The 14,511-nt window shown below is 34.2% G+C and overlaps 1 protein-coding gene across 2 annotated transcripts in view; it reads left to right on the top strand.

Moving 5' to 3' along the window:
* The first annotated feature begins 5,297 nt into the window (after positions 1–5,297).
* The window catches only part of LOC136029923 (uncharacterized), a 119,957-nt gene continuing 110,743 nt past the window's right edge, over positions 5,298–14,511 (top strand). The window contains exons 1-2 of one of the 2 annotated variants that reach the window (XM_065708450.1): positions 5,298–5,399; positions 14,142–14,298. In XM_065708450.1, the coding sequence (XP_065564522.1) occupies positions 14,227–14,298 (72 nt within the window). In that variant the 5' untranslated portion in view covers positions 5,298–5,399; positions 14,142–14,226. Of the gene's footprint in view, positions 5,400–5,431; positions 5,566–14,141; positions 14,299–14,511 lie in introns of those variants that run through there. The other variant, XM_065708451.1, reaches the window with a different exon arrangement.

The following is a 14,511-nucleotide window of genomic DNA, read 5'->3' as shown; positions in this document are numbered from 1 at the left end:
TTGTCACTGCCCCTCCCTCGCCTTTAATGTGGCCGTAAGTAGTACAAGCTGTAGTTCTGCCAAAGATTTGTTTCTGCTACAAACTGCATTCCTGCTTACAGCATTTTGTGGATAACTGCAGTCTAAAAAACGCATTGTTTCCACGAAAGGAAAAGCAGGGTTTTGTTACAGCTACTACTTCTAGTTTCTTATTCTTCTAAAGTAGCGTAAAGTAGAATTACAAATAGAACTAATTTGTCAATACTTATATTTTAAAAAGTGAAAATCGTATTTCCGATTCTATTTTCTCTTGCAAATCTTTCTTCAAATTAAAATATTTGAAACAATTTTTTAAAGCATTTATCTCCAAATATAGTAAAATGAAATTGTTAATGAAAATTTGTATTTATTGTTCTCTTGCTTTATATGGTCTCGTATTGCACTGTAATAGCTAAAACCAGGTAAAAAGTTACCCTAAAAAATATAATTCAAAAAAACTTATCTCGTTCCAAATAACTAATGAAACTAAACATTTTTTTCTCGAATTAAAAAAAAAAAAATTGTAAGACAAAAATGAAAGCTTGTGGTGGTCGTGACATTTCACAACTATGAGAAGACCTAGAAATAAAAGGCTGTTCTTTGGTTTTAAGTACAATTGGATGTAGAAGCTTTTTTAAATACATATCTTTTTTAGGGGAATATACCTATGGGGTCTTAGCTTTTTTATGGCAACTCGAAATCATTTAAAGCACTTTGTATAAAATTTGATTGAAATAATATTCAAATATCATTTAAGCATTAAATCTTCAATACTATTTAACATTGATAAATCAATTTCTATGACTTATTGGTTACATACGATCCTCCCTGGGTAGAAAAAAAGAAACATTCTTCTGTGATCTTTCTTGGCAAAAAAATGCGACATTCAACATTTTTGAAGATGTGAGCTTGAAACCTATACAAAAGGGCTTTAGGATACATTGAATCTGATAGTGTGACTTACGTGAAGATTCCTTGACTTTAAGCGGTGTTTCTCCTCTTTTTCGAAAATTTGGCAAATTTTCTCAAGTCCCTAGCCCAGGATGCGTAAAAATTAACTTTATGGATCGCACATATTTGGAATCAGCTCTTTTGATGCATCTACTGATATCAAAATTCTGTTCTGTCGAGTTTCAGTTACTTTGATCCGCGTCACTCCTTACTATGGCTAGCTTTCCATACGCTAGTCATATCTTCACTAGAAAATTTATCACTCACTTTGGGCAGCAGTTGGTTCTTTAATATAATTAAATAAAAAAAACTAGTTTTTTTAACTGAAAGTAAGGAGCGACATTAAAACTTAAAACGAACAGAAATTACTCCGTATATGAAATGGGTTGTCCCCTCCGCAGTCCCTCGTTCTTTACGCTAAAGTTTTTAATTGTTTTAAAAAGTAGAATTGTGGCAAAGAGTCAAACTTAAGCGTAAAGAGCGAGGGACTGTGGAGGGGACAACCCAATTCATATACGGAGTAATTTCTATTCGTTTTAAGTTTTAATGTCGCTCCTTACTTTCAGTTAAAAAACTAGTTTTTTTTATTTAATTTCTGAACGTTTTTGAATTAATGCATGTTTGATTTTGGCTCTCCGCACACAAATTATTGAAATGAAATTAGTATATTAATTTTTTTTGGCTAAATGGCTTTCTCTTAGTTTTGATCAGACGATTTTGAGAAATAAGGGGTGGGGAAGGAGGCCTAGCTGCCCTCCAATTTGTCGGTTACTTAAAAAGGCTACTAGAACTTTTAATTTTCAACGAACGTTTTTATTAGTAAAAAATATACGTAACTTAAGAATTAACTTACGTAACAAACTTTTATATTCTTATATTTTTATTATGTGTACGAGGGGGTTTGTACCCTCGTTAATACCTCGCTCTTTTTCTAAATCGTAAGTTTTGTCTCAATTCTTTAAGAATGACCCCTGAATCAAAAAGGCCGTAGAATAAATAGTTGAAATTACTAAAAATATTTTAGCATCAAGAGCGAGGTATTAATCTCCTCCTAAATACCTCGCTCTTTATGCTAAAGTAGTTTTAGAACCCCTCATATGCGTAATAATCTCTGTTCGTTTTAAATTTCAATGCTATTCCTTACTTTCATTTGAAAAAACGTTTTCATGTTTATTTTTTCATTGTTTTTTTATAGTAATGCTAGAAAATCCTGCGCCCTTTTCATTGAATTTTTCTTCCCCCATGACATATTCCTCAAAGGAAAGATCCTCCCACAAAGCCCTCTCCCATCAAGCCCACCCCCCAAACCAAAAAATCCCCATGAAAACGTCTGTACACTTCCCAATAACCATTATTATATGTAAACACTGGTCAAAGTTTGTAACTTGCAGCCCCTCCCCCAGGGATTGTGGGGGAGTAAGTCATTCCCAAAGACATAGTTATTATGGTTTTCGACTATGCGGAACAAAATGGCTATCTTAAAATTTTAATCTGTTGACTTTTGGAAAAAAATTAGCGTAGGAGGGGGCCTATTTGCCATCCAATTTTTTTATCACTTAAAAAGGGCACTAGAACTTTTCATTTCCGTAAGAAGGAGCCCTCTTGCGACACTCTAAGACCACCTGGTCGATACGATGACCCCTGGGGAGAAGAAAAAAACAACAACAAATAAACACGCACCCGTGATTTGTCTTCTGGCGAAAAATATGAAATTCCACATTTTTTTAGATAGGAGCTTGAAATTTTTGCTATAGAGTTCTCTGATATGCCGAATGCGATAGTGTGATTTTCGTTAAGATTCTATTACTTTTAGGGGATGTTTCCCTCTTTTTTTCCAAAATAGGGCAAATTTTCTCAGGCTCGTAACTTTTGATGACAAAGACTAAATTAATTGAAACTTATATATTTAGAATCAGCATGAAAATTCGATTCTTTTGATGTATCTTTTAGCATCAAAATTCCTTTTTTTAGAGTTCCGTTTACTATTGAGCCGGGTCGCCCCTTACTACAGTTCTTTACCACGAACTGTTTGAAAAGAAAATAATTCGGTATTTTGGGGCTTCTGACATTATTACTCCTTTGCGGAAGTTAGGCTCAAAATTGAAAAAGGATTATATTTTTTCTCTGGGCCCCTTCCACCTCTTAGTTCGTTTATTTTCCTGTTAGTTTTCACCTGTTTTCGCTTTATAGTTGTGTTATATCTTAGCAGTTCTTTCGTTAGTTGAGTTATGGTCGTGGTATATATATTTTATCGCTCGTATAGTTGTGTTATTTTCAAATTATACTCCATAATAGAGAGGCTCCTAACGCCCAGCATTGTATATTAAGCAATGAATTTGACGTTTTTTTCTAACGTGACCAGATTCGTCCTGCGCCCTTTTCATTGAATTTTTTTCCCCATGGCATATTTCTCCAAGGAAAGATCCTCCCACATAGCCTCCTCCCTCAATCCTACCCCCAAAACCAAAAAATCCCCCTGAAAACGTCTGTACACTTCCCAATAACCATTATTATATGTAAACACTGGTTGAAGTTTGTAACTTGCAGCCCCTCCCCCAGCGACTGTGGGGGAGTAAGTCATCCCCAAATACATAGTTATTATGATTTTTGACTATGCTGAACAAAATGGCCATCTCAAAATTTTAATCCGTTGACTTTGGGAAAAAATGAGCGTGGGAGGGGCCTAGATGCCCTCCAATTTTTTTGGTCACTTAAAAAGGGCACTAGAACTTTTCATTTCCGTTAGAATGAGCCCTCTTGCGACATTCTAGGACCACTTGGTCGATACGATGACCCGTGGGAAAAAAAACAAACAAATAAACACGCACCTGTGATTTATCTTCTGGCAAAAAATGCAAAATTCCACATTTTTGTAGATAGGAGCTTGAGACTTCTACAGTAGGGTTCTCTGATACGCTGAATCTGATGGTGTCATTTTCGTTAAGATCCTACGACTTTTAGGGGGTGTTTCCCCCTATTTTCCTAATTAAGGCAAATTTTCTCAGGCTCGTAACTTTTGATGGCTAAGACTAAACTTGATGAAACTTATAAATTTAAAATCAGCATTAAAATGCGATTCTTTTGATGTAGCTATTGATATCAAAATTCAATTTTCTAGAGTTTTGGTTACTATTGAGTCGGATCGCTCCTTACTACAGTTTGTTACCACGAACTGTTTGATTTGTTCTTAACTAGGTTTCAGGTATATCTGACGAAATTTACATGGTCCTTATTTAAGTGCTTGCCCTTTACTAAGCTGCCGCAAACTATACAAATTATTACAGGCAAGATTTCGTTCTTTAATATAGGCTAGCTACCGCTGTTGCTCGGATGTATATCGCTTACAAAAAAAAACATGATTACAAACAGGAAAAAACCTATGGTTTTTTCTTCGAGGATCGTAAGAGACGATCGTCAAAGAACTAGATAGCTAGCTAAGTCTATAATTTGTTCTTTAACATAAACTTCATTAATCAGATATTTTGATATATCCTAAATGGTCTAGTGGTAAAGATAGCTGGTCCTCACTCAGTTGGCACGAGCTCGATTTTCGGTACGGGACAGTTTTACTTATGATAATTACTTAAGGACTATAATTAAAATAATCCCCTACACAATGATTCTTTTTATTACTTCAGTTACTATGGGCTACACTGCGTTCCCTAATGTAGTATAACGAACTTTTCAATTAGGATAGGCTAGAGTTCGTTCAATATAATTAATTGGAATAGTAAGAGACGTCTTGGCTACAACTTACAATTATGACGCTATTAATCAAATTGTACATGAAAAATTTTGTTTTTCGTATAAAACTTATTTTCTGAAAAATTTTATCTTAATTACAGAAGGTTTTTAACCTCATCAGTTTTCCTTTAAAACAAGACATTGAACAGCTCTCTACAAAGTTCCAGTACCCTTCTATCTGGGGAAAACAAGAGAAAAAAGACGCCCTCAATGCAGAATATCGTGGTTGTAGTCATTTTTCTCGATTTTCAAACCAATATATTTTCCTTGTTATTCAAGCTGACGGGCAGTTAATTTCCTACACAAGGATATTGAACAGGACGGTTCTAATAGTGAATTTCTTTTTTTTTATCTGACTCTAGTTTTAGGCGTTATGGGCATTTTTTTATTTACTATGGGACGTGATCGTCTCTTTCTAGTTTGCTAGCTACCTCTACAATCCAAATCCGTCACCTCAAACTGTTCTGTCGAGAAAAAGGTGCGTTGTGCCGGGAAAGGAAATTTCGGAACTGAGAGATGAAACCAAAGGGGATGGTGAAATAATTTAAAATGCCACCTATTCTCAAAATATTTTACCCGAAATCTTGTATGTACGTACTACGTAGAGCATTTCAAGATGAGGTAGAAGATTCTAACCAAAAAAAAAAAAACATTTCAAAGGCAACTACACCTCAAGGAAGCAAAATGTACTTTTTCGGTCTCAACTCACTGTAGCAGGGATATTATTTGCTAGATAATTTGTGATTTAATTCCCTTGGAATTAAAACTGTCCCTAACTTGTGCAAATATTTCACTCCACCCTCAAAATTTGCACTAGGCCTATTGGTGCTACATAAATTGTATTAGGTTAGGGTAAGTCTCTAATACCTAATGCGTAAAAACTCTAGCGCCTATCTTGCATAAAATGTTTTGATTACAATATATATTTTCTAAACAGTATGTAGGCTATATAGCTTATGGTAAAATTCTAGTTTAGTGACTTCTTGCTATCTTGGAAAGGGATTAGGTTAGGAAAATGAAACTTTCAGGGATGGGTCTACAGGCTAATGTATATCCCAGGAAGGTATAGATAACCTACCTCCACTCCCTCTCCCTCTAGAGGGCCCTGACCTTTAAAAATATGTATATTATAAAAGTGAAGCCTTGCAAAATAGATCTTCTACTTGAATGAAGCATAAACAAATTGTTTTTGGTAAAATTGGTGCAAACAGTATTACTGGCTTTCATATAAAGTGAATGTACCACTCAATTCCTTTTTAAATGCTCTTTACAAATATAATAATTGCATCTACTACAAATTCAGATTTAAGCACTTTTTGACCTCTTAAAAATGACCTAAATATGGGGTGTAAAAAATCTGTAATAGTTTAGAAACAAATTTAGGCTATATATTTGCACATCAACAGGGTGAGGGTAAAGCACAGCATATATTAAATACATAAACTAACCATTGCTGTATTTTTTTTATGTGTATGTGCACATTGAATTTTAATGAGAAGAGAAATCACCAGTGCAACAGCACAAACACACACACACACACATAAAATACAGCAATGGTTAGTTTACATATTTAATATATGCTATGCTCTTCCCCCACCCCCTAATGTGCAAATATATAGCCAAATTTTGTTTCTAAACTATTATAGATTTGTAATGACCCCATATATAGGTCATTTTTAAGATGTCAAAAAGTGCTTGAATCTGAATTTGCAGTAGAATTGATTATAATATTTGTAAAGAGCATAAAAAAGGCATGAAGTGGTATATTCACTTTATATGAAAGCCAGTAATACTGTTTGCACAAATTTTACCTTATTTCCAGCTTTACAACTTTGCTCAATCCCAATTTATAAGGTTTTAAAGATATGCAAATACATTTCCTAAATTTTGAAAAAAAACCATTGATATGGCTCAGAATTCTACTCAAAAAACAGGATTTACATTTTCAGAACTAAAGGCAGAGAAAAAGCAACTGATAATTGAAAATTAAGGGAAAGTGTTGTTTTGTCAAAATTTCAATAGGTATAGACCTGTCATGTAGACAAACTTTATTGCCATGTTCTGAATACTTTCTGCCTTTGCCAGACTGGTAAATTTATAGCAAATCATGTAACTGGCTTTTATATAAAGTGAACATACCCCTTGATGCCTTTTTTAATGCTCTTTATGGATATAATAATCACTTCTACCTAGTTTAAGCACTTTTTACCCTAACCTAAACTAACGTTATTATTAATAATTTTAGTACTGAGAAAATGTAGTGTTATTTGTTGAGAACAGTGCAGAGAAAACATAGTATTATTTTGTCAGAAATGATGGATAACTTGTACTTTAATTGAAAATTTATCATTTTGAGAGCTTAAAAAGTGCTTATATTTGAATTTCTGGTAGAAGTGATGATTATATTTGTAAAGAACATAAAAAAATGTATCAAGTGGTGTGTTCACTTTATTAGTAAGTCAGTTATATGAACTGTCATAATTTTTAGAAATTTGTCATTTAAGGACTAAAAAAGTTCTTAAATCTCAATTTAAGTGAAAACAATTATTTTATTTGTAAAGAACATATAGAAAGGCATTAAGTAGTATATTCACTATGTACAGAAGCCTCCAAATGCTTCTAGTATTCTATCTTGGAATGCATAAACCCTTTGTAGCACCATCCATGGGGATACCTGGCCTAGGGCTGCTTTACCTTAATAACCTTAAATTGCAGCTTGGAGTGATATAAGGATTATCCATCCTTGTGATGCTCCATGAGAAAAAAAGAATTCGTTTGGTGTAGATTGTGGCTGTTAGATTAGACTCTTGTGGAGGACTCTGCAGCTTCCCAATTGTAAAGGAACTCCTGGCAGAGCCATTCCCTATCAAGGTGGGACTTGAACATGTCAATTGAAGTAGCAGAAACTGTTTCTTCAGAGAGCTGGTTCCACATATTGATGATTCTTTGGCTGAAGAAGTGGCTTCTATGTTTACTCGTGGAACGCTGCATGGAGAGCTTCAAAGAATGTCCTCTAGTACCAGAATGCAAGGGCTGTGCAAAGAGACCGGGAAGGGTATTTTTAGAGAGGATTTTTTTGGTTAAAATAATTCTAGGCCTAGTTTATTCTGGAGATCAAACCTTCCAGGAATGAGCTGCTCCTTCTCTATTTCCAAGACTCAGAAAATAAAATTTCTGCAGAATAGTTAAAGCTGGTCAAAAGTATATGTTTTTTTAAGAAAATAACTTCTGGCATTCAGCTCAGCATGGGTTCAGTAAAAAGCATTCTTGTAACACAATTTCTAGAGGTAACTAAGGATTTTCAATTGATGTATCAGGTATTCATTCCATTGCAGCATAATGTTAAGCAGTTCATTTGTGTTAGGCTATTCAAATATTCAGTTCAATATTTGTGTATCAGGTATTCATTCCCTTGCAGCATAATGTTAAGCAGTTCATTTGTGTTAGGCTATTCAAATATTCAGTTCAATATTTGTGTATCAGGTATTCATTCCCTTGCAGCATAATGTTAAGCAGTTCATTTGTGTTAGGCTATTCAAATATTCAGTTCAATATTTGTGTATTGGGTATTCATTCCCTTGCAGCATAATGTTAAGCAGTTCATTTGTGTTAGGCTATTCAAATATTCAGTTCAATATTTGTGTATCAGGTATTCATTCCCTTGCAGCATAATGTTAAGCAGTTCATTTGTGTTAGGCTATTCAAATATTCAGTTCAATATTTGTGTATCAGGTATTCATTCCCTTGCAGCATAATGTTAAGCAGTTCATTTGTGTTAGGCTATTCAAATATTCAGTTCGATATTTGTGTATTGGGTATTCATTCCCTTGCAGCATAATGTTAAGCAGTTCATTTGTGTTAGGCTATTCAAATATTCAGTTCAATATTTGTGTATTGGGTATTCATTCCCTTGCAGCATAATGTTAAGCAGTTCATTTGTGTTAGGCTATTCAAATATTCAGTTCAATATTTGTGTATCGGGTATTCATTCCCTTGCAGCATAATGTTAAGCAGTTCATTTGTGTTAGGCTATTCAAATATTCAGTTTGATATTTGTGTATTGGGTATTCATTCCCTTGCAGCATAATGTTAAGCAGTTCATTTGTGTTAGGCTATTCAAATATTCAGTTCGATATTTGTGTATCGGGTATTCATTCCCTTGCAGCATAATGTTAAGCAGTTCATTTGTGTTAGGCTTTATTTGCCATCTTGAAAATGTATTTCTGGTTTTATTTGCTGACTTTACAATGCTATTGCAGCTAAAGATGAGACGTTATTTTTTTTTCTATCAGTTCTTCTTTGTTTTGTTTGGTTTTGTCAAAATTTATTTGTTTATTTCCCTTTTCTTTCTTTATACTCTATCAGTGTTGCATTTTAAATTTATGATGGGCAATAAATTGATATATACATACATACATACTAGCAGGTACAAAATGGTGCTGGACTTCTACAAAGGGTTTATGCATTCCAAGATAGAATGTGCTCTAGAAGTATTTTGAGGCTGCTGCAAGACAAGTCTAGAAAAGCTGTAAAATATTCAGAACATGGCAATAAAATTGGCAATGGGTCCCCCAAATCATGTGCAAAGTTATAAACTTAGAGTTCTTTCTGGAATACCTACAATACAAGACAGAAGAAATATTTTTATTATCAAATATATCACAAAGATCCAACAATTGGCTATAATCATCCAGTTTGCGAAATAACTTTTGCCTCTAGTCCTTTGTAAAAAGTAGATGCCCAAATTAGGTCTTAGGTGCTCTCTAACAATCTAGTTTTGACATGGAAAGATGAGGTTATCCAATTTAACCATTTTCAAGAGCCCTCTCAATGGAAGTTCTCACAAGTTGGAACTTGCTTTGAGCATATTCCAGGCAAAAAGTCAAGTTATCTTCCCACTGAAGTGCAAGCTATTTTCAAGCAAAAATGACAACCCGTTTCAGGAATTTCTTGAAAATATTTACTGATTGGTCACTGGAAGGAGGCGGGGCAGCAGCAGCAGCTGCAATGATTTCTGTATATTGCTTAAATATGTCCACTAGGCCACCAAATGACACATCCACTGACTGTCACTAAATATAGCTAAAGCAATATTCATGATTTATAGCTGCATTCATATAGAGCCTATTGAATTTGATAAAGTGTAAAAGGCCTAAATATAAGCATTCAAAGAGTAAGTTTGATCCAATACCTTGGTGTGGAGATTGATTATAATCTTTTGTTTAAATGTCAACTTTGAATTAAAGCAGCACAAGGAGTTGGAGTCATGTATAGGTTGCAAAAATTTTCCCTTGTGAAATATTAAGATTGTTAAAATATTCTTTAGTTCACTCCCATTTATTGTATTGTCTTATTGTTTATCTGGCAACATTTAAAACCCATCTTAACCCATTACAAATTGTGCAAAACCAGGCTCTAAGGATTTTACATAAGTATCTACTACCATCACCTTAATTATACCCTGGTAAGACAATGAGAGAAACTCTTTATATCTTAATGCATATCCTTCCTATTTTTTTTTGCCTATGTAATCTTTCTTCAGTCCTTTTTAAAATTAAGTATGACTGTCAAATGTTCCTAGTTTATTTTCAGTCAATTGATATGCCTGGGAGTAAGGGCAAACCTCATCATTATGAGACTCAGCATAAAGACCAGTATTTTTCTTCTAGATTTATAACAGAGCATTCAAGATTTTCACCAAGGAACATGGTAGCAACTGTATGGAGAAAAATTCATGCTGTACATGATGAGAGTAAATCATTTATTATAGTCCAGCATGAACTTCAAAATTTTTTCATAGAAACTTTTCACCATTAATATATTATCTTTTTTAGGGATTTTTTCAAACATTTCTTTTTTAATTCATCATCTCTGATTGCTCATGATGTGATTCTCCATGAAGTTTTATTTGATTGTTTTATTATTGTGATAATTTTTTTGTCATTCAGCTTTGTGTGGTGGGACATGGACTTGGGTATTGGATCTTCAACTAGTTTTATTTATGTTGTAAATATTGATAGGGTCACAACAATCACAAGCTCTGCCTCTCTGGGGTGACCCAGTGTATTTTATTTGTTATACATACTATATTAATACATTGAATTTAATCCATTCTTATAGCTGAGCTTTAGGCTATATTTAAACCTCTAAATGCCATTAATAGAAAACCTCCTGAATCTAAGAAGGTGATCTTACTTTCAGAATCTAAGTTTGCCTTACAGCTCATGATCCAAGTCCATAAGTCAGTAATAGACTCTGATTTAGTAAGTCTCAAGACATTGATATAGAGTGTTCAAGAAAGAAATATCAAGCTTTGTTTACATCATGTGCCAAGTCACCAAGGTATTAAACATAACAATGCAGCTGGTTTACTTGCAGATAAAATAACAGACATCCTTAAAGACCCAATATTAAAATCAACAACTTTACATGACAAAATTTAGAGAAGAATTCCCAAGAAGAATCTACTGCAGCTAGTACTCATTTTTCCATCACTTGAAGGAAATGCCCTCTGAATTTGAAGTGATACATTGATCCTGACAAAAGAAGAATACAGCTGGAGAAAAGAGGGGATTCAAATTATAGATTTTGTTTTTTAGTCCCTGACGCTTCACAACACCTCATCTTTAGCTGCAATAGTATTGCAAAGTCAGCAAATAAAACAAGAAATATATTTTCAAGGTTGGAAATAAAGCCTGACACAATTGAACTGGTTAAAATCAAGCTACCAGGAAATGAGGAAAGAAAAATATTCCAGGAGGCTGTTTGTTTTCTAAATTAGAATAAAATAGTTTAGCATGGTTGACATGATCCTGAAACCTACTTCAGTTTGGTTAAGGAAGTATAATTAGAAAGCGGAATATGAATATTTGAAAGAAGTAAACCAGCTGGAAATTTTTGTATGAAGCCAAAAGGAGACTATTTTTAGACTCCAAGTGCTGTTTTTCCAAAAAAGAATAAAGAAGAATTATTATATGTCCAATATTAAGTAGTATTTTTCAAGATTAGGCGCAACCAAAAAATGCTAACTTAGGTGGTTTGCATTACAGTATTTTTGGTGTTTAAATTAGCCTATTGAGATGGGGATTAGCTGTCAGACAGCTGATTATTTTGCCTGAGTTAGTCTATTTACTAAAGGTTAAGAAGGGTCAAAATAGGTTGAAAGGGAATTTCATAACTACTAAGGTTGTCATGCCATGACAATAAAACTGCCATGAAAGGATCTACAGCCAGAAATAGTTTTTGCAAAGGAGCGTTTACAAAAGGTGAATTACAAAAAGAAAATGAACTACAAAGTGCTCCAGCACTCCACTACAAAGTACCTATCCAGTCTTTCTCCAGTTTCTCCATAAGTTTAGCAATGGCTATGTAGGATCTGCTATATGAAGACTGTTGATGAACTTTGAACTGTGTGTCCCAATTGGATATTTTAGTAAGTATTTTCCGAAATTGAAGAAAATGGAGTAGATTTTCAATTTGTCAGCATGTTTAAGAATCTTCCAGAAGAGTGCAATGTAGAAAATTTGGGGTTAGCAACAGCGTTATACTGTGTTGCCAGATAACAGCGAGTGAAACAATACTTAATTTAGATTATGGAAGCATATGAAGCTGATATGCAGTATTCAACACCTTCTGTTATTACTTGATAATTGTGAGAAAATATATATTCAATGGGAATACCAAGATAAGTGGTTTGGTCAGATGGCTGGATCTTTGAATTTCCAAGTACAATTTCACCAGGAAGTGGGTAACCAGCATCATATTCAAGACTTTAAATATTGTGTTTTCAATTTTTGGAGAGTTTTAGAAATTTTTTCTGTAGTTTTGCTGATGTTAAAAATGTCGTCAGTATAAGAGACTAAAGAGATATTGAGGCCAGAAAGAATGCAAGACATTTCACACTTTTTCTGAGCTTCTAAAACATAATTGATGAAAAAACAAGGTGAGGCAATGGCAACTTGTCTTGTTCCTCTCTTAACTTGTACAGTTCTATCCAGTGGCCTTGCCATTTCGTCTTGCTGAAATGGGATTTTGAGTTGGACTCGTAGCTTAGTATACATACCCCTTTAAGTTCTGATGATAGCCCAATTTACTCCTCTTTAAGCACCCCTTAAAAGTATAAGGGAGCAGATCAGGGAGTCAAATGTGCAGCAAAAATCATGAACTCACCAAGGCAAGTGAACTACCTGTACAAGAAGCATTAAGCAGAGCATTAGCAACAACCATAAGGGGTTCTGCACATCCAATGCTATGTTGAAAGCAAAATTTATTGTACGGCTTGATACATTTTTTACAAGCTCTTTCATAAATAGTAGATCATAAAGCTTGCATAAACTGCTTGATAAAGTTATGGGCCTGAAAAATGTACAGGTTTTTTTTTTGAATAGGAGAAAGATCTCACACACAGAATGGTGATGGAGTCAAACTTTGTATAAATTATATGCAGTAGTGACGTGAGATGTTTCAAAAGCATGGGACCACAATTTTTGATATCTAGAGTATAAGTTCCATCTACATCTCATGACAGTTTTGGCATATAAGGCACCTAATAGCATCAGCTACAAACATGACATACTGTACAATCAGAGTCAGGGAATGTATGCAAAAATTGGTTAAGTTCTTTGATATATCTGTATTCAAGTTGCAAACACTTTTATTGGGCTCTACTCCTAGCCTCTGAACTATAAGCATTTTCTTCTTACTACCAGTGAAAGCAGAGACAGAATACTCTCTCAGTTGATCACCAAAGGTAGCACGATTTCAAATCTACAAGGATTTGTAGTTAAATATTCGTTTTTATTATCCACATAAATGGCAAAACAGTAAAACATCCATTATGGTTATTCTACTGTCAGTGGTTTCAATTGATGGAAGTGTAGGGGGGAGCAGGTTTTTTTCAAATCTAGGGGGATCATTTGTCACTGACCCCCCTCCCCCCCCAAAAAGGTATGTTTCAATGAAAACACTTCCATGAAGGTAGTTTTTTAAGTTTTAAAGGGGGAGGGGGGACAAAGTAAAAGACCCCCGCCCTATTTGACACCCTGTTTACTACCCAGTGTTTGGTTAAAGTTGGTTGACTAAACGATAAAGAGAAGTGCTATATCCAAGGGTAGCTTTTTTCACTTAAAAAAGGCATGTTCAATGAAAATATTCTCAAAAACGTATTTTTTGAAGTTTGTGGGGGGGGGGGGTAAAAGCCCCTCCCCTATTTAACACCCCTGTTTACTGCCCAGTGTTTGATAAAAGTTTGTTGACTAGCCACTCAATAGAAGTGCTCAGTTTGCTAAATAAGTGTCAATGCTGATCTCAATCTGTGCAGAATGGCAAATTGGAATTGAAAATTTTGTTCTCTGACAATTTAGTGCAACAGGGATAGAAAACCAATCAAGCCAAAAACACTTCTGGTTGAAAAGAAGTTCTTTTTTTAGGTTTTGAATCTCTTTGGCCGAGCTCACCTGCTTTACAAAAGAATCATGATGCTTTAATCTCATGAATCTATAACACTGTATAAGAATGAGTGTATCTCCTTTACCATCAGAGATTCAGCAGTGGACCATAGACGAAGTTGGTGCTTATTTAGAGAAAGTATGTTTTATGGTTTTTTATAACTCTATATGTATAAACTCTATTATCTATAACTCTATCCGAGATTCAGCAGTGGACCATAGACAAAGTTGGTGCTTATTTAGAAAAAGTATGTTTTATGGTTTTTCATAACTATATCTATATACTCCTCTATGTCATTATAACTCTATTATCTCTATATCTTTATAACTCTATATCTATAAATTCTATTAT

The sequence above is a fragment of the Artemia franciscana genome, chromosome 8 (genome assembly GCF_032884065.1).
Source record: "Artemia franciscana chromosome 8, ASM3288406v1, whole genome shotgun sequence".
Taxonomy (NCBI): Eukaryota; Metazoa; Arthropoda; class Branchiopoda; order Anostraca; family Artemiidae; genus Artemia; species Artemia franciscana.
The sequence above is the reverse complement of the archived record's forward strand: the minus strand, read 5'-3'. Positions and strand labels throughout refer to the sequence as shown.